The 20,000-nt window shown below is 22.1% G+C and overlaps 11 protein-coding genes across 11 annotated transcripts; 9 read left to right on the top strand and 2 right to left on the bottom strand.

The window, feature by feature from the left end:
* Positions 1-2,043: 2,043 nt before the first annotated feature.
* On the top strand, positions 2,044-2,532 carry DDB_G0272853 (hypothetical protein; the record flags this gene model as incomplete). The annotated part of the gene is made up of 3 exons (XM_639854.1): positions 2,044-2,049; positions 2,128-2,228; positions 2,262-2,532. 3 exons carry the CDS (start codon positions 2,044-2,046, stop codon positions 2,530-2,532), a joined length of 378 nt encoding a protein of 125 aa, XP_644946.1.
* Positions 2,533-2,767: 235 nt separating this feature from the next.
* On the top strand, positions 2,768-5,553 carry mcm6 (MCM family protein; the record flags this gene model as incomplete). The annotated part of the gene is made up of 3 exons (XM_001134626.1): positions 2,768-3,147; positions 3,243-4,174; positions 4,262-5,553. 3 exons carry the CDS (start codon positions 2,768-2,770, stop codon positions 5,551-5,553), a joined length of 2,604 nt encoding a protein of 867 aa, XP_001134626.1.
* Positions 5,554-5,657: 104 nt separating this feature from the next.
* Positions 5,658-8,561, bottom strand: DDB_G0272758 (AAA ATPase domain-containing protein; the record flags this gene model as incomplete). The annotated part of the gene is made up of 2 exons (XM_001134625.1): positions 5,658-8,090; positions 8,181-8,561. 2 exons carry the CDS (start codon positions 8,559-8,561, stop codon positions 5,658-5,660), a joined length of 2,814 nt encoding a protein of 937 aa, XP_001134625.1.
* Positions 8,562-9,095: 534 nt separating this feature from the next.
* csbA (contact site B protein) lies at positions 9,096-9,505 on the top strand (the record flags this gene model as incomplete). The annotated part of the gene is made up of 2 exons (XM_639851.1): positions 9,096-9,156; positions 9,258-9,505. The coding sequence occupies 2 exons, from the start codon at positions 9,096-9,098 to the stop codon at positions 9,503-9,505; spliced, it is 309 nt and encodes a 102-aa protein (XP_644943.1).
* Positions 9,506-10,609: 1,104 nt separating this feature from the next.
* csbB (contact site B protein) lies at positions 10,610-11,022 on the top strand (the record flags this gene model as incomplete). The annotated part of the gene is made up of 2 exons (XM_639850.1): positions 10,610-10,670; positions 10,772-11,022. 2 exons carry the CDS (start codon positions 10,610-10,612, stop codon positions 11,020-11,022), a joined length of 312 nt encoding a protein of 103 aa, XP_644942.1.
* Positions 11,023-12,378: 1,356 nt separating this feature from the next.
* Positions 12,379-12,794, top strand: csbC (contact site B protein; the record flags this gene model as incomplete). Its single annotated transcript, XM_639849.1, has 2 exons — positions 12,379-12,439; positions 12,550-12,794. 2 exons carry the CDS (start codon positions 12,379-12,381, stop codon positions 12,792-12,794), a joined length of 306 nt encoding a protein of 101 aa, XP_644941.1.
* Positions 12,795-13,797: 1,003 nt separating this feature from the next.
* On the top strand, positions 13,798-14,686 carry psmA7 (proteasome subunit alpha type 7; the record flags this gene model as incomplete). Its single annotated transcript, XM_639848.1, has 2 exons — positions 13,798-14,154; positions 14,291-14,686. 2 exons carry the CDS (start codon positions 13,798-13,800, stop codon positions 14,684-14,686), a joined length of 753 nt encoding a protein of 250 aa, XP_644940.1.
* A 715-nt stretch (positions 14,687-15,401) lies between these two features.
* On the top strand, positions 15,402-16,916 carry gsr (glutathione reductase; the record flags this gene model as incomplete). The annotated part of the gene is made up of 2 exons (XM_639847.1): positions 15,402-16,774; positions 16,892-16,916. The coding sequence occupies 2 exons, from the start codon at positions 15,402-15,404 to the stop codon at positions 16,914-16,916; spliced, it is 1,398 nt and encodes a 465-aa protein (XP_644939.1).
* A 565-nt stretch (positions 16,917-17,481) lies between these two features.
* On the top strand, positions 17,482-18,240 carry DDB_G0272855 (hypothetical protein; the record flags this gene model as incomplete). The annotated part of the gene is made up of 4 exons (XM_639846.1): positions 17,482-17,524; positions 17,630-17,800; positions 17,876-18,006; positions 18,106-18,240. The coding sequence occupies 4 exons, from the start codon at positions 17,482-17,484 to the stop codon at positions 18,238-18,240; spliced, it is 480 nt and encodes a 159-aa protein (XP_644938.1).
* A 310-nt stretch (positions 18,241-18,550) lies between these two features.
* DDB_G0272752 (C2 domain-containing protein) lies at positions 18,551-19,298 on the top strand (the record flags this gene model as incomplete). Its single annotated transcript, XM_001134624.1, has 3 exons — positions 18,551-18,584; positions 18,695-18,877; positions 18,979-19,298. 3 exons carry the CDS (start codon positions 18,551-18,553, stop codon positions 19,296-19,298), a joined length of 537 nt encoding a protein of 178 aa, XP_001134624.1.
* A 70-nt stretch (positions 19,299-19,368) lies between these two features.
* On the bottom strand, positions 19,369-19,998 carry DDB_G0272750 (hypothetical protein; the record flags this gene model as incomplete). The annotated part of the gene is made up of 1 exon (XM_639844.1): positions 19,369-19,998. The coding sequence occupies one exon, from the start codon at positions 19,996-19,998 to the stop codon at positions 19,369-19,371; it is 630 nt and encodes a 209-aa protein (XP_644936.1).
* Between the last annotated feature and the right edge of the window lie 2 nt (positions 19,999-20,000).

The following is a 20,000-nucleotide window of genomic DNA, read 5'->3' as shown; positions in this document are numbered from 1 at the left end:
TATTCAAAATGTTTTAAAGTTATAAAAATATGTTTTTTTTTTTTTTTTTTAAAATTTTTATTATTAATTATTTTTTAAATATAAACTAATAAAAGAACAAATAATTTAAAATCAAACAATGGCAATTTTCGGTAATTGAAATTTGGTTTTAAAAAAAAAAAAAATTAATAAAACAAAACTAATAGTTTTTTTTTTTTTATTTAATAGATTCAATTTCATCAATTTCCAATCCAACAAAGTCAATCAATAGTTCAATTTCAACTTTAAGTAGCTTTGGTAAAAACATTGGTAATAATTCAGTTGCATGTTTTGATGGTGGTTTTGATGGTTGTATGGGAGGTGGTGGTTGTTGTATTAGTGGAGGTAGAAATATAAATATAATTAATGTTGACATTGATATTGGTCGTCGTCATCATCGTAGATGTTGTTAAGATTAAAAAGATATTTTAAAACATAATAAAACAAAAAAAATAAAAAAACTGTATTCTAGAAGACGATAACTTAAAACCTTTTGTTTTTTTTTTTTTTTTTTTTTTTTTTTTACACATCTAATTTTACATTTTTAGTTTTTTTTTTACTTAAAACCCCATGTTTTTTTTTTTATTTTTGGATTTTTTTTTTTTTTTTTTAATTATTTTTCAGATTTTAATTTTCTGGGTGGTGTCATTTTTGGATTTTTTTTTTTTTTTTTTTTTTAAATTATGGTTTCAGTCATTTAGTTTACTAAAAACAATATTAATAAAAAAAAAAAAAACCTTTGTATAAAAGAATGTAATTTTAAAAAATCAAATCATTATTAAAATATTCAAATTTTAGAAATAACTTTAACACAAAATTCAAATTCCAACATACTCAATTATTAATGAAAAACAAAGCGATAATAAAAATAATTTAGAAATTATAAAATTATTTTGTATTGGATATACTGTATGTATATCCATATCTTTATATCTCTATCATTTATTTTTTTTATTTTTAAAACAAAAAAAACTTACACTTTTTTTTTTTTTGTTTTTTTTTTTTTTTTTTTAATTATTTATTTTAAATAAATTTAGAAATTAAATGAACTTCAAGAGATTAAAATAGACAATAATGATCCATTATATTTAAAATGTTTAAACCATATGAAATCTCATCAATTACCAAATCACATAAAGTTACCATCTCAATATAATAATTTTATAAAAAGAGTGAATACTAAACATATACTTTTAGTAAAAGAAAATCAAATTAAATCCATTTCAAAAGAAATGCATACAATTCAAACTAATCAATATATAGATTTATTAGATATTACAAATAATAATAAGGATAATAATAATAGTAGTATTTCAATGAGAAATTATTACCAACAATTATTTTTACAAATTCAACAATTAAATCAGCAAATAATAAATCTTTATTTATTATTCTTATACATTAAAATTTTTTTTGATTTGTTTTTTTTTAAGATATTATTTATTTATTTATTTATTTATTTATTTTTTTTTTTTTTTTTTTTTTTTTTTTTGTGGAGAAAGTTGGGGTAGCATTTTGCGGCTGTGATGGTTTGGAATGGGAGTGGAAAGAAATATCATTGGTGTTGTTATTGAAATTTGTGGTCGTCATTGATGTTGCTAGTCTTTATTGAAAGATTTTAAAAAAAAATGTTGAATGGAAAATTAAGTTTGCAAAGATCTCGATTTTGGATTTTTTTATTACAATTCAAAAAAAATGGCATCATTTATGTTTTTTTTTTTCAGATTTTTTTTTTTTTTAGATTTTTTTTATTTTTTTATTTTTTGTAAATTTCCATTGAAAAAAAAAATTGTGTAAATATTAAAAAAAAAAAAAAAAAAACATTAAAAATAAAGTTTTTTATATATGAAATCAATATTAAACTTTCAGATTTTACTACTACTTAAAATACTTTTTTTTTTTTTTTTTTTTTCTTTAAAATTAATACACACAAAATACAAATTCCAACATACTCAATAAATAGTGAAAAACAAAGTGATAATAAAAATAATACAGAAATTATAAAATTATTTTGTATTGGATATAATGTATGTATATTTTTTTTTTTATTAATTTAAAAAAATTTCTTTTATTATTTTTTTTTTTTTTTTTTTCTCTCCAAAAAAATAGAAATTAAATGAACTTCAAGAGAATAAAATAGATATTAATGATCCATTATATATAAAATGTTTGAATCATATGAAGTCTCATCAATTACCAAATCACATAAAGTTACCATCTCAATATAATAATTTTATAAAAAGAGTGAATACTAAACATATAATTTTAGTAAAAGAAAATCAAATTAAATCCATTTCAAAAGAAATGCATACAATTCAAACAACTCAATATATAAATTTATTAGATATTACCAAGAATAATAATAATGATAACAACAACAATAATAATAAAAATAATAACGATAGTAATAATAGTATTCCAATACGAAATTATTATCAACAATTATTTTTACAAATTCAACATCTTAAATTACAAATTCAACAATTAAATCAGCAAATAATAAATCTTAATTAATTATTCTTGTATATAAAAAAAAAAAATCCAATTTATTAGTTTATTAGTTTATCATTATCGTTTAAAATTTAGATTAACACTTTTCTAAGAAAATAGCGTCGAAAAAGTGCGCCAATTTTTTTTTTTATTTTTTATTTTTTATTTTTTTTTATTTTTTCTTTTTCAAACTTTTTTTTTTTTTTCATTTTTTGAGCATTAGATTTTTGTTTACAAATAATAATAAATAAATTAAAAGATGATATATACAGATGCTGGAGTTGATGAAGATAAAGCAACAATAAGACCAAATCAAACACATCAATTTCAAAAGGTACAAGATGAAGCAAAAGAATGGACAAAAAATAAATTTTTAGAATTTTTAAATAATTTTAAATTAAAAAAAAAAATTGATAAAAATAATAATAATAATAATAATGAAGATAATGAAGATAATAATGAAAATGAAAATGAATATGACGAAAATGGTATTAAAAAAGAGAAAATAGATAAAAGTTATTATCGTCAACAAGTTGAAAGAATGATAAAAAATGATAAATCAAGTTTATATATAGATTTCTTACATTTAGAGAAATTTGATAAAGGTTTAGGAAAAGCATTATTAATGGAATATTTTAGGTATGATTTAAAAAAAAAAAAAAAAAAAGGAAAAAAAAAAAAAAAAAAAAAAATTGGTTGAATTTAAATTAATTATAAAATTATATAAATATTAGATTAGAACCAGCGATAAGACAAGGATTATCAATTTTTATACAAAAATATTTTCCATCATTTATGGAGAGAGTTAATAAAGAAAGGATAGTATTATCAATTTGTTGTTATAATGTTTCAACGTTTGTACATATTAGAGAACTTAGATCAAGTAGGATAGGATCATTATGTTCTATATCGGGTACAGTAACGAGAACGTCAGAGGTTAGACCAGAGTTGGTTATTGGGTCATTCATTTGTAAGGATTGTAATACCTCATCGTTACCAATAGCCCAACAATTTAAATATACAGAACCAACCAAATGTTTGAATCCGTTATGTTCAAATCAACGTCGTTGGAAGATAAATTTAGAGGAGTCGACATTCACTGATTGGCAAAAAGTTAGAGTTCAAGAAAACAATTCCGAAATTCCAGGTGGTAGCGTACCAAGATCATTAGAGATCATTCTACGTGGTGATTCGGTTGAAACCGCTAGAGCTGGTGATACATGTACATTTGTTGGTACGATGAATGTAATTCCAGATGTTTCTAAAATGTCCATTGGTAATAATGCTCAAATTATCAAGGGTGTAGCATCGAGCACAAAGGAAGGTTCAAATGCAAATGGTAAGGATGATTTTGGTGGTGTTGGTGGTTTAAAAGATTTAGGTGTTAGAGAAATGAATTATAGAGTTTGTTTCTTCTCTCAAAGTGTTCGTTCAAATGTTTCAACACTTTCCTCAATCAATCGTAAAGAATCTGGTGATAATCATGGTGGTCATTCTCATTCAGTTGGTATCATTGATGAAGATTTAGAACCTGAATCAAAAGAATCCTTTTTAGATTCTTTACCAAAAAAAGAAAAAGATAGTTTAAAGAAAATGATTAAAAGTAAAAAAATTTATCAAAATTTAGTAAATTCAATTTGTCCTTCAATTTTTGGTCATGAAGAAAGTAAAGTATAATAATAATAATTTATAATAATAATTTATATAGATATTTATTTAAAAAATTATTAATTTATTAATTTATTTATTTTAGTTAAAAGAGGAGTATTATTAATGTTATTTGGTGGTGTACATAAGAAAACACCAGAAAAGATTAGATTAAGAGGTGATATTAATGTTTGTATTGTTGGTGATCCATCAACATCAAAGAGTACATTTTTAAAGTATTTAGTATCATTTTTACCACGTACAGTTTATACATCTGGTAAAGCAAGTAGTGCAGCAGGTTTAACGGCAACAGTTGTAAAGGATCAAGAAAGTGGTGATTTTAATATTGAAGCAGGTGCATTGATGTTGGCAGATAATGGTATTTGTTGTATTGATGAATTTGATAAAATGGAGCCAGGTGACCAAGTTGCAATTCATGAAGCAATGGAACAACAAACCATTTCCATTGCAAAGGCGGGTATTCATGCATCATTGAATGCTCGTACTAGTATTTTAGCAGCAGCAAATCCAATTGGTGGTCGTTATGATCGTAATAAAACTTTAAAACAAAATTTAAATATTGGTGGTCCACTAATGTCACGTTTCGATTTATTCTTTGTGGTATTGGATGAATGTAATCCAGAATCTGATCATAGAATAGCAGAGCATATCGTGTTGACTCATCAAAAACGTGAAAAAGCATTCAACGCACCATTCTCTGCAACTGAAATTAAAAACTATATAAAGTATACAAAATTCATTTGTCCAACCATTCCAGATGAAAGTGTACAACTATTGGTGGGACATTACGATAGATTACGTCAAATGGATACCAGTGGTTCAAAAACTCCAGCATACAGAATCACAGTTAGACAATTGGAATCATTAGTTCGTTTATCGGAATCATTGGCTCGTTTACATTTAGATACAAAAGTTTTACCAAAATATGTAAATGAAGCTGCAAGATTATTAGAGAAATCAATAGTTCATGTTGAAACAAATGATGTAATTTTAGGTGATGATGATGATGATTTAGTCAAAAATGTTGAAAATGATAACGATAACCATGCTGAAGAAGATGGTGATGATGGTATTGGCAAATTAACTATGAATTTTTCAAAATATTCACAATTATCAAAATTATTAGTTTTACAAATTAAACAATCAGGAAAAGAGAAATCTGGTATAAAACAAATTGATCTTATCGATTGGTACATTAAAGATCAATTGGAGTCTGGCATAATCACTGATGATGAAGTTACAAAAGAAACTAAAATCACTAAAATGGTTATCAATAAAATGATAAACAAAGACAATTCTCTTGTTGTATTAGTACCAAATCAATATCCTGATCATAGAATATTAATTATACATCCAAATTATTCATTTGATAAATAAATAAATTATTTAAAAAAAAAAAAAAAAAAAAAAAAAAAAAAAATTAATTTATAATTAATATTTATTTAGTTAATAATTTAATTTTTATTTTATTTTTATATCTTTTACAAGAAATCTTTTACATACACTGTTTTCTTAACAGCATTTGTAAAACCTTCTTGGAATCTATATTTAATATTTGGACCAGCTGTTGCTTCCATAGTTTTCTTTTTAGTTTCTGGTGATGTTTGAATGACTCTACCAAAGAAATCTTTTAAAACTGTTGGTACCAAAGGTTTTTTGAATTCTTCTTTTGTTGGTATTGGTTTTTTCAATTGATCTTTTTGTTTTTGATTTTCATCATTTTTAACAGTAGTGGTGGTGTCGGTGGCGGTGGTAGTAGTTGATTTTTGAGGTGGTTTATATTGTTGTACAGCTGTAGAAATAATTTGTTTTTGACTATGAGATAATCGAATATGTTTTACCATAGTTTTTGGATTTTGATTTTGAAAATATAATAAAGTATCAATAGGTGGTTCCAATTTATATTGCATTGTTATATCTTGAGTTTGTTGATTTTGTTGTTTTTTATTACGTTGTAATTCTTCATCATCTTTTTCATCCAGACTATCAACTAATTTTTTTTGTGGTTGATGTTGTTGTTTGATAAAATTATTTACTTTTTCCAACTTATAAGATAATCTATAGAATTTCATAATTTCAACCAAACGATTTAAATTGGTTTTCTCTGTTTGGCTATACAATTGAACATTTGTAACACGTACTGGTAAGGAAAGTATATCAACAAATGGGTAAATGAAATCAATGACAAAGCATTTCTTTGTAAGATAAGAATAGATTGTGGCTGGTAAATCTGAGTAAAAGGAATCTTTAATATTTGAGTTTGATTTCTTTTTAATGAAATTATCATAATCGGAATGAGGTAATTGTATCTTTGGTGAATAAGTTGAACAACGTTGATGAATTGCCAATGGAACTAGAGAACGATACTTTTCATCAGCATGAACATTTAACATTTGATCACCAAATACCATCCAATCCAAACAATCCATTGTTTTCTGCATTGTATAATCACTTGACATATTTGTTAAATAATTTTCATAAACACCATCAATTAATTTATCAACTTGATTACATGCACCAATTTGAAAATCTAATTGATTTAAATAATCATTACTAATACTATTAATAGAATCAATTGATGATGACGATGATGATATAGTATTTGAATATTTTGATAATTTATTAGTTGAACTTGTAATACTTGAACTTTTAAAAATATTATTCCAAATTTCAACTAAACCTTTTTCCATATCTTTTTGACCAATTACAATATTTGATTTATTCTTTAATAATTCTGAATTTAATACAGTAGTTTTTGATTTAATAAATTGTAAAGAGTTGATACACGCACGAATATCACTACCTGTCATATCGATTAATGCATTCAAAGTTGCATCAGTTGCTGATAATCCTTCGTTTGAACAAATTACCTTTAATCTTGATAATAAATCATTTTTCTTTGGTGCTTGAAAATCAAATACCATTGCTTTTTGTCTAAGTTTTCTTAATGATGGTACATATTGATCATTACAAATACAAATGATTGGTCTAAGTAATCTTGTTGTAAATCCTTTCTTTTTACCTTTTTTACCTTTGGTTTTTGTTGATTTTTCATCATCTTCATCTTGGTCTTCATGATCATCATCATCATCATCATCATCATCATCATCATCATCAGATTCTGTATCTTTTCCAGCTGATTTTTTAGCGGCTGGGTTTGTAGTTGACTTTTTATGATTACCTAATTTTAAACTATTATCAATTAATTTAATTAATAATTCAATTGGACCATTATCACGACCTGAAATACCATCAATTTCATCAATAATTAAACAATTTGGTTTATTATCATTGAATAATGATTTCATTTCAATTGCTGATAATAATTTACTTTCAAATGCTTCACCTGATCTATCTTCACTTGCATTGATTTCCACTGGATTATAATTGGCTTGTTTAGCGAGTACATGTGCTAATGTGGTTTTACCTAAACCTGGTCCACCTGTTAAAAGTATAATCTTTGCAATTGGTGTTCCATCCTCTTGTAATAAATATTGACCTTGGTTTTGATGTTGTTGATTACTATTACTACTTGTTGTAAATTTACTATTAAATTTATTAAAATATCCACCACCTGTACTACTACTATTTTTATTATTATTATTATTATTATTATTATTATTATTATTATTATTATTATTATTATTATTATTATTATTAAAAGTTGAAGGCATTATTAAATTTTTTGATAACGGTTTATCAAATACAATATGATCCCATAATTCTAACCAATTTAGTACTTCTAAATTCATAGTTGTATCACTAAGTAAATCATGAAATGATGTTGGTGCATATTTATCTACCCATAATCTATTGTCTTTATTCTTTACTATCTCTTCACTAACTCCTTTTGATTTGGTTGGCGTTAATGAATTTGAATTTTTAATTAATTCTGATTTTAATTTTAATGATTCCTGAGAAATAAAATATTAGTATTATAATTATTATAATTATTATTATTACTATAATATATAAATATAAATATATTAATAAAAATATTTTACAATATTCTCTATCTCTTCTAAAATTTCATTAATTGGTTTCTTTAATAAATCGTTAAATAATATATTTGATTTTGATAAAGAGGTTGAAATATTCTCACTATTTTGAGATTTTACTACTCTAGTAATTCTGTGACCTGAAAATGATGTAATATTTATACGCTTTTGTGATCCTAATGGTATTGTTGATGTTATTGTTGTTGTTGTTGTTGTTGTTGTTGTTGTTGTTGTTGTTGTCGATAATGATGGTGGATTCGATTTCTTTTCAAATGAGATCGAATTTGTTTTGAATCTTTTATTGCTATTATCATTACTATTATTATCTACATTCTCATCATTAATTATATCATTTGTATCACTTAAGTTTCTTTTTGTACCTAACATGTTTTTATTATTTGTTGTATCTATTACAACATTTGAAAAAATAAAGTTGAATAAAAAAAAAAAAAAAAAAAAAAAAAGACTTTATTTTTTAATTTGGGCGCCAATTCAAAAAAAAAAAAAAAAAAAAAATTAATTTGGGAAATACAGTTTTTTTTTTTTATCATTACACCATTTTGACATAGAATAAACCTTTTTATAAATAATAATAAAACCTTTAATTTAAACTGTTTATAAAAAAATGGTGGAATGATAAAAAAAAAAAAACTGTTTTGATTGTGGGGGAGGGGTGAAGATGATTGTCATTTTATTTTGTTTTATTTATTATTTTTTTTTTTAATGGGGATACAAGTGAGATATAAATTACAATAATTTATTATTAAAATAAAACAATTAATTTTTTTTTTCTTTTTTTTTTATTTTTTATTTTTTTCTTTTTATTTTTTTTTTTTAATTATTTAATAAAATTTTTTTTCCTCATTCAATTTAAATATAATTACTCTTAAAAATAAATAAATAATAATAATAAATTTTAAAATGGTTGATTTGAAAATTACATTAGTTAATGAAGATGGGGAATCAACAATAAGCGGTAAAGGTAATTGGAATAATTAATTTCTAAATATTTAATTTTATTTATATATATTTAAAAATCTAACATATCATTTCATTTCATTCTGGCTCTTTTTAAAAATATAGGTCATCCATTACCAGCTCCCTTAATATTTCCTCCAATATATATTTTCCGTTTTACCCAATACCAAACTGAAGGTAAACTTTGGGACAAAAATGAATTTCAAATAAAATCAGGTAAAATTGAATTCGACGGAGAAGAATATGATATTCCTGAATCTAAAGGCACATGGAGTAAAGATGATGAGGAAAACGCAATCGATGTTAATTTACATCTATTTAGACCACCAGAAAAATTTTTCCCAAAAAATTAAAGATCTTAAAACAGATCTGATACAATGAAAACAAAGAAATAAAAAATTTCATTAATCTTATTTTTTCATCATATATAATTTCTATGTTTTTAAAATTTAATTATCTGACATTTAAATAAATAAGAAACATATATGATGTAAATGTATTAGGTGGTTTTGGTTTTGTTTGTTCAATTGAGGAAACATAAGATAAATTTATCTGACATTTAAATAAATAAGAAACATATATGATGCAAATGTATTTGGAGTTTTGAAATTAAGAAATTCAACATCATATTAGGTTTAATAATTTACATTTCCTCTGAAATGGGAGAATATTATTCATCATATAGTTATACCAAACATTCAGTTATTGCAATTACATTCTTTCCACAAAAAGTTTTATTTATAATTTGTTTTATTTGATTTTAATTTTGCAGATTTGTTGTAGTGAGTTTTCACACTAAATTTTTTTTTTTTTTTTTTTAAATTAAAAACAATTAATTTAACCAAAACAATAAAAAAAACTATTTATAAACAGTTATTTGATTGTTTTAAGATTAAATAACAATTTACTTTAAAATTTGCGCCAAATTTTTTTTTTTTAATTATTTTTTTTTTTTTCTATTATTTTTTTTTTTTTTTTTGCTAGTCAGATTTTAGCAAATTTTAGAAAATCAAATTCAATGATTGGTAAAAATCAAGATTTTCAATCTTTTAATAATATATTACAGCATCAACAACACTCACCAAATTACCATATCACAAATTATTGTTATCAGTTTAATAATTGACATAGAATAAACTTTTTTTAAATAATAATAAAACCTCTAATTTAAACTGTTTATAAAAAAAAAAAAAAAACTGTTTTGATTGTGGGAGGGGTGAAGATGATTGTCATTTTATTTTATTTTATTTATTATTTTTTTTTAATGGGGATACAAGTGAGATATAAATTACAATAATTTATTATTAAAAAAAACAATTTTTTTATTTTTTTTTTTTTATTTTTTTTTTTCTTTTTTTTATTTTTTTTTAATTATTTAATAAAATTTTTTTTCAACATTCAATTTAAATATAATTACTCTTAAAAATAAATAAATAATAATAATAATAAATTTTAAAATGACTGATTTGAAAATTACATTAGTTAATGAAGATGGGGAATCAACAATAAGTGGTAAAGGTAATTGGAATAATTAATTTCTAAATATTTAATTTTATTTATATATATTTAAAAATCTAACATATCATTTCATTTTATTCTGGATTTTTTATAAAATATAGGTCATCCATTACCAGCTCCCCTAATATTTCCTCCAATATATTGTTTCTGTTTTATCCAATATAAAACTGAAGGTAAACTTTGGGACAAAAATGATTTTCAAATAAAATCAGGTAAAATTGAATTCGGCGGAGAAGAATATGATATTACTGAATCTAAAGGCACATGGAGTAAAGATGATGAAGAAAACCACATCAAAGTTAGTTTACATCTAATTGTACCACCAAAAAAAATTTTCCAAAAAAATTTTTAGATCTCAAAAACAGATACAATGAAAAACAAAGAAATAAAAAATTTGCATTAATCTTATTTTCATCATAAATATAATATAGAATAAAATTTTATAAATTTATTTATTTAGATTAAAATTTTTAAATTTTGTCTCAAAATAAAAAAAAAAAAAAAAAAAAAAAAAAAAATGAATAAATTAATTGGAGAGACTATTTATTTATTGGTTTTAATTCATTATCAGCTGATTATTTAAAAATATTAAAAAAAAATAAAACCATTAAAAAATAAATGCATGGTGGATGATACAAAAAAAAAAAAAAAAAAAAAAAACTGTTTTGGTGGTGAGTTGAGATGATTTATTGTAGTTGGACATTTTATAATAATTTTAATTTTGATATTTTTTTTTATTATTTTTTTAAAAGAAATTTGATTGGATGTTAAAATAAAGCAATTTATTTTACCCAAAATAAAGAATAAAAAATAAAAAATTCAATTGAAGAACTGTCAGATTTAGAAATTAGAAACATATATGATGCAAATGTATTTGGGTGTTATTTTTTATAAAATATGAATAATAAAAAAAAAAGATTTAAATATATAAGAATCAAAATAATTTCCACCAAAAATATATTGAAAATTCCACATTGTTTTTTAATCCCTTTAAAACATAAACTTTTTCAATATATTCTATTAAATTTTTCGCAATATTTATACTTTTTAAATTTTCGCAATATTTATTCTTTTCCAATTTATAATTTATTTTATTATTTTTTAAACATCTTATTATTAAAACCATAATTAATAAAATTTATAACCTTCTTATATATTATCTCATTTTTTTAGTAATTATTATATTTTAATAAAAATATATTAGAAATTCAATATTTATACTTTTTGGTGTTCTTTGAACATAAAAAGAAGACCAACACTCTAATTTATTAAAATTAAAATTAGGTTTTAAAAACTGCATGTGTGTTTTATTGCAATTACATTCTCTGCCCAACTCATGATTAAATTAGTAACAATTGTAAATAATAAAACCTTTTAATTTAAGCTTATATTAAAATAATAAAAAATTTCAAAAAATTGATAAAAAAAAAAAAAACTGTTTTGGTGGTGAGTGAAGATGAATTGATTTTGTAGTTTGCCAATTTTAAATAATTTTAATTTTTTTTTTTTTTTTTTTAATAGAGAGATATAAGAGAGATATGTAAATTATAATAATAATTGGGGTGAAAAAACCATTAATTTTTTTAATTTTCTTTTTCTTTTTGTTTTTTTTTTTTTTTTTTTTTTTCTTCATTTAATAACATTCTCTTTTTTTTTTAAAAAATAATATAAATTATAACTTTAAATAAATAAATAAATATATTTTAAAATGGCTGAATTGAAAATTACATTAATTAATGAAGATGGGGAATCAACAATAAGTGGTAAAGGTAAATTAATTGAAATTATTAATTTCTAAATATTTAATTTTTATTTATATAAATTTAAAAATCTTACATTTCATTTCATTAATTTCCTCTTCCTTTTTTTAAAAATATAGCTCATCCAGCACCAACCCCCCGTATTCTTCCAACACCATATTTTATGAGTTTTACCGAATACAAAATTGAAGGTAAGCTTTGGGACAAAAAGGAATTTCATATAAAATCAGGTAAAATTGAATTCAACGGAAAAGAATTTGATATTCCTGAATCCCAGGGTACTTGGATTAAAGATAACGTAGAAATCATTATTAGAATATTTCTAAGTCAACAAGCTAATAAACCTTTTTCCTTAGATTTTTAGATCTTAAATAGATCTGAAAAATACACAAAGAAAATAAAATTTTGAATAAATTTTATTTTTTCAACATAAATTATTTCTTGTTTATAAACAATAAAATTTAATTATTTTTTAATAAATAGATAGATAGAATAATTTTTTTTTTTTTTTTTTTTTTTATTATTACAAGTGTATTACTATTATTATTATTATTTTTTTTATATTTTTAAAATTTTTATTATTATTATTTTTTAATTTGATGTTATAGAAATATTTAATTTTTTTGTTTTTTTTTTGAAAAACCACTGATTGGTGTTTTTGAAAATGGTGTGATTGGAGAATAATTTTTTTTTTTTAAACACATTTGAATAATATCTTTTAAAAACATTTAAAAAAGATTAGTGAAATTATCAAATTATTTTAAATGGAATATCAATTAGAGTGGTGGTAAATCTAATCAAAAAAAAAAAAAATAAAAAAATAAAAAAATAAAAAAAAAATAAAAATAAAAATAAAAATAAAAAAAATTGACCTGATATTTTTTCCAAAATAAATAATTACTTTGTGATATAATTTTTCATTATTTCATTTTTTTTTTAATAAAATTTTATTATTTTTTATTTCTTTTTTTTTTTTTTTTTTTATTTTGTTTTTTTAAAATTTAATAAAACTATAAATAAAAAAACGAAAAATATTTAATTAAGAGTTATAAATAAATAATGAAATAATAATAATATTATCTTGTTTATTATTATTTTTTTTTTATTTTTCAATTTTTTCCGTTTTAATAAAAAAAAAAAAAAAATAAAAAAAATTAAAAAAAAAAAAAAATAAATTAAAAAAATTAAAAAAAAAAAAAGTTTTGCACTTCACAATCAATTTTTTTTTTTTTATTTTTTTAAATTAATTTTTTTTTTTTTTTTTTTTTTTTATTAAAATTTTCATTTCTCACACACACATCAACTCCAAATTTTTTTTTTTTTTTTCTTTTTTTCCAATAATATAATATATATATAAATACATAATAATGTCAAGTGCAAGATACGATAGAGCAATTACAGTTTTCTCACCAGATGGTCATCTTTTTCAAGTAGAATATGCCATGGAAGCAGTAAGAAAAGGTACTGTTGCAGTTGGTGTACGTGGTAAAGATGTTATTGTTTTAGGTGTTGAAAAGAAAGCAACCGCTAAACTTCAAGATGCAAGATCAATTAGAAAAATCGTTAAATTAGATGACCACATTTGTTTAACCTTTGCTGGTTTAACTGCCGATTCACGTGTATTAATTAGTAAAGCATTAATGGAATGTCAATCCTATAGATTAACTGTTGAAGATTCACCATCAGTTGAATATATTTCTAAATTTATTGCTGGTATTCAACAAGTAAGTTTTTTTTTTTTTTTTAATATAAAAATTATAAATTTTCTTATATATTAATTTTATTTTATTTTATTTTATTTTACTTTTCCAACCCTCCTCCCTTTTAAAATAAAAAATTAATAATTAATAATAAATTTAGCGTTATACTCAAAGTGGTGGTGTTAGACCATTTGGTATTTCAACATTAATTGTTGGTTTTGATACAGATGGTACACCAAATCTTTATCAAACTGATCCATCTGGATCCTATAGTTCATGGAAAGCCGCTGCAATTGGTCGTAGTTCAAAGAGTGTTGGTGAATTTTTAGAAAAGAATTATACAGACGTTAGTGAAGAGGAATCAATTAAATTAGCAGTTAGAGCTTTATTAGAGATTGTTGAAAGTGGAAATAAAAATATTGAAATTGCAGTCATTAGAAATAAACAACCAATCGTTTTATTAGATGAACAAGAAATTGATAAATTAGTTGCTGTCGTTGAAGCTGAAAAAGAAATTCAAAAAGAACAAGAAAAATCTGAAAAACAACAAAAATAAATTACATCAAATTCCTTTTTTTCCCCACCTTTTTTTTTAATTATCTTCAAGTTTTTTTAAAAAAAAAAAAAAACAAAAACAAAAACAAAAAAGTTTGTAATAACTAGAAAACAAAAAAAAAAAAATAAAAAATAAAAAAATAAAAAAAATAAAAATATATATTGTAAAAAATGATATAAAAAAAGTGAAAATAAACTTGTACTTATAAGTATTTTTTTTTTTTTTTTTTTTTTTTTTTTTTTTTTTTTTTTTTTTTTTTTTTTTTTTTTTTTTTGGTAATCTGAAAAAAAAAAAAAAATCCAAAAATAAGTAATCATATTTAATAACTATGGGATAATTATTTCCTTTCCCTGTAGGATTTGGATGAAAAAAAAAAAAAACATTTCTTGATTTAGCTTCTAGAAGTAAATGGAAAACATTTATATCATCATTTTTTATTTTTTTTTTTTTTTTTTATTTTTATTTTTATTTTTTTTTTTTTTATTTTTAAAAATAAATTTTTTTAATTTTTTTTTTTTTTTTGAAAATTAATTTCAATTATTTTAATCAAACACAAACCTTTTTGATTGTATAATTGTTTGTATTTTATTAAATTATTTGTTTATTTTTTATTTATTTAAAATTAATATATTAATTTTTTTTTTTTTTTTTTTTTTTTAAAAATTTTTGAATAGGAAAAAAAAAAAAAAAAAAAAAAAAAAAAAAAAAAAAAAAAATGAGTTCAACAAATCATTTTACATATTTAGTTTTAGGAGCAGGATCAGGTGGTATTGCATCAGCAAGAAGAGCAGCAAAACATTTAAATGCTAAAGGTAATGGAGATCGTATTGGTATTGTAGAGGTAACAAGACCAGGTGGTACATGTGTAAATGTTGGTTGTGTACCAAAGAAAGTTATGTGGAATACATCATTCATTAAAGAGATGATTAATGCAGCACCAAGTTATGGTTTTGATTTTGGTGGTCAACAAGTTAAATTCAATTGGCCAACAATTAAGAAAGCACGTGATGAATATATCAAACGTTTGAATGGAATTTATGACTCAAATCTCGCAAAAGATAATATCGTTAGAATCAATGGTTATGGTAGATTTAGCGGACCAAAAGAGATTCAAGTCAATGGTGCCAACGGTGAAAAGTATACAGCTGATCATATTTTAATTGCAGCTGGTGGTAGACCAACTGTACCAGATGTACCAGGTAAAGAATTGGGTATTACATCAGATGGATTCTTTGAGTTGGAAGATTTACCAAAATCAACATTGGTAGTCGGTGCTGGATATATCGCAGTGGAATTGGCTGGTGTCTTACATTCATTAGGCTCCGAAACAACAATGGTGATCCGTCAAAAACAATTCCTTCGTACTTTTGATGAAATGTTACACACTACCCTTTTGAAACAAATGACTGACGATGGTGTCAAATTTGTAACTGAAGCATCCATTAAATCATTGGAAAGAGATGTCGATGGAAAGAGAATCATTGCCACCACAAACGCAGGTGTAAAATTACCACCAGTTGAATGTGTAATTTGGGCAATTGGTCGTGTACCAAATACTGATGATTTGGGTATTGACAAGGCTGGTATTCAATTGACAGAACAAAGTGGTTTCATTAAAGTAGACGAATTCCAAAATACAAATGTACCAGGTGTCCATGCAGTTGGTGATATTTGTGGTAACTTTTTATTAACACCAGTTGCAATCGCTGCTGGTCGTCGTCTTTCTGAACGTCTTTTCAATGGAAAATCCGATTTGAAATTCGAATATGAAAATGTTGCAACTGTTGTATTCTCTCATCCACCAATTGGTACCGTTGGTTTAACCGAACAAGAAGCAATCACCAAGTATGGTACTGAAAATATCAAATGTTACAATACCTCATTCATCAATATGTTTTATTCAGTTCAAGTTCATAAAGTTAGAACCTCTATGAAATTGGTTTGTTTAGGTAAAGAGGAAAAAGTTATTGGTTTACACATTATTGGTGATGGTTGTGATGAAATTATTCAAGGTTTTGCTGTTGCTGTTAAAATGGGTTGTACAAAATGGGATTTGGATAATACTTGTGCAATTCATCCAACATCTGCGTAAGTTTTATTAATTTTATTAATTTTATTTTTAAAAAAAATCCAATATTAATTTATACTAACCAAAAAAAAAAAAAAAAAAAAAAAACCAAAAAAATCATAAATTAATTAATTTAGAGAAGAACTTGTAACAATGGTTTAAAAAAAAAAAAAAATAAAAAAATAAAAATAAAGTAAATAATTTAAATTAAATAATTAAAAAAAACAAAAAAATTAAGTGAAAATCAATTTAAATCTGTCATGTAATGATGGTAATAATAATATAGATTTATATATAAAGATATTAACTCTCAAAACCACCACCACTCTCAAACCCCCCAAAAATTAAACTCATTACCCACTAAAATTAACCAAAACTGTGTTTTTTATGTGGTTTTCCAAAAACTTGGTTGTGTGTGAGTGTGTGTTTGTTATTATTACCCATATAAAATTTTATTGTGATGTTTGGCTCCATGGTTGATCAAAATTTTGTTTCATTTATATTAATTTATTTTTTATTTTAATTTTTTTTTTTTTTTTTATTTTATTTTATTTTATTTTATTAATTTTTTTTTTTTTTATTTATTATTATTTTATTCTATTATATTAACAATTGAAACTTTTTTCTTTTTCCTTATTATTTTTTTTAAATTATTTTTTCTATTTTCTTTTTCCTTTATTATTATTTTTTTTTTTATTTTATGAAATAATTCCTTGAATTAATGAAAATGTCAGAGATTTGTTCAACAAGTTGTTGGCAATATGCTATTGGTATGTTTAAAATTTTCTATTTGTTTTTTTTTTACTTTTTGATTAATTTTCTTTTTATTTTTTTTTTTATTTTCTTTTATATATATTTTATTATATTTTATACAGATAATCCAAATTGTTTTCCAAAGATTGGATTTACAAAAGTTTGCTTTATGAGTGGAAATTACACATGTGCTTCATCATCTGGATTTACTATTTTATCTGATGAACTTTCTTTTATAAATTATGGTCTTTATCACCCAGATGAAATAATTGGGAAATTTATAAAAATAAAAGGTTTGTAAATAATTTAAAAAAAAAAAAAAAAAAAAAAAAAAAAAATTATTAATTATTTATTATTTTTAAAAATAGGAAATGAATATAAAGTAACCAAAGCTACAAATTCAATTATAAATTTATCAAATTCAAAAAATGGAAGGGGTATTTTTATATATAGATCACCACCACTTTTATTTATAGGTGTATATAATGATGCTTTCAGAGTAAGTTAAGATATATAAATATAAATCAATTTTTATTATAATTTTTTTTTAAAAATATTAATTTAATTTATATTTGATTTTTTTAAATTTATTTTTTAGTTACATGTTTACCAAAGAGAAGAGTGGTTTAAAAATATACAGGAAATTATAAACGGGGTTGTATTTTCAATTACCATTGGGACAACTTCAAAGGTTCACGAAATTTTCAAAAATAAAAACAATAATAAAAGGTGATACTAAAATCTTGGAATTTTAAAAAAAAAAAAAATTATAATAAAATATGTTTGATTTTAAAAAAAAAAAAAAAAAATTATTTGAAAAATTTTAAATTAATTGCAACATTTAATTTTTTAGTGTTCCCTAGATATCAAAAATATCTTAAAATTTAATTTTTTTTAATTTTTTTTTTTTTTTTTTTTTTTTTGATCAAAAAAGAAATCAAAAAAATTTTATATTTGTAAAAAAAAAAAAATAAAAAAATAAAAAGGTTTTTCATTACTTACCATCATATATTTAAAAAATATTATATAAAAAAAATAAAAAAATGTCAATCTATGAAGAAATTATGAGAGCCCAAGGTAAGTCGATAAAAAGAAAATAGATATTTAAAAAAAAAAAAAAAAAAAAAAAAAAAAAATTAAAATTAAATTATTATTTAAATATTAACTTTTATATTAATTAATAACAGTTAAACAAGGTAACATGGGTGGAAGAAGTGGACCATTAGGATATCTTTTACGTGAAAACAAACAAAAAGAAAAAAAAGCTGTAAAGGTTAATACACCAAAACCACCAAAGCCAGTTGTTACCCAAAGTCCATACACCATCAATTTAATAGAGGGAACTGTTACCAATGCAACTGATAACAATGGTAATTTATACCTTATGAAATATTAAACTCACAATAATAGTCATTAATTTTTTTTTTTTTTTTTTTTTTTTTTTTTTTTTTTTTTTTTTTATAAAAATTAGGTTTTTCAGATCCATACCTTGTTATTATTGCCATTAAACCAGATAATTCATTTTCAAAAATTTTATTCAAAAGTAATGTATGTAAGAAAACACTTACTCCAACATGGAATCAAGTTGAAAATTTCTTTGTTAAAGATAATGTAACAGATATCATCGTTGAACTTTGGGATCATGATGTCTTAAGTAAAAATGACTTTATTGGTCGTTCGATCATATCAATGAATACCGTACGTTCAAAGGGTTACGATGGTACTCTCGAATTCTTCAATGGATCAGAAGTTGTTGATGGTACCGTCAAATTAACCATTAAAAGAAAATAAGGTACCACATTTAAAAAAATAAAATAAAAAAAAAAAAAAAAAAATATTAAGATTTAAATTGTTTTTAATTTTATAACGATAATTTCTTTTTAATACCATAAAAAGATGAATCCATTTCCAAATCAAAAGGACATCCAGATATTGATGTTTCATTTAAAAATTTAGATTTGGGGACAACCTTACAAATAATATCAATGTTGGCAGGTAGATATAGAATACAACAAACTAATTCTATTGGACGATTTGATGATAAATAATGTCTTTTTTGAATTTGAACATTTTTTAGTGAACTATTTTCTAATCTATATGCGAATGGAACAGTGGAATCTTTTAATTGAGCAATAATTTCATTTGGAAGATTGGTAATTATACTTGATAATTGTAAATCTGAGAGATAAAATAAACATGAAATTGATTTGCAAACCAAATCGATTACTGGTCTTTCAGTTTTAAATTCGTGTACAGTTTTTTTTAGAAGTTCAAAGCTTTTATTATCTTTGACATCCAAACCTATTTTATTATCAAATAACTTATTAATTCTAAAAGCATTTACATCCACTAAATTTTTATTTTCCGAAACAAGATCAACCCATTGTTTCTCACTTTCAGCTATACTTCTTTCTAAAAGTATCAATATTTCTTTAATATTCTTACCAAAAGTTGGTTCATTTTTGAATTTTCCAGTACCAATTGATGCCATTA

The sequence above is a fragment of the Dictyostelium discoideum genome (genome assembly GCF_000004695.1).
Source record: "Dictyostelium discoideum AX4 chromosome 2 chromosome, whole genome shotgun sequence".
In the NCBI taxonomy this organism is placed as follows: Eukaryota; Evosea; class Eumycetozoa; order Dictyosteliales; family Dictyosteliaceae; genus Dictyostelium; species Dictyostelium discoideum.
The sequence above is the reverse complement of the archived record's forward strand: the minus strand, read 5'-3'. Positions and strand labels throughout refer to the sequence as shown.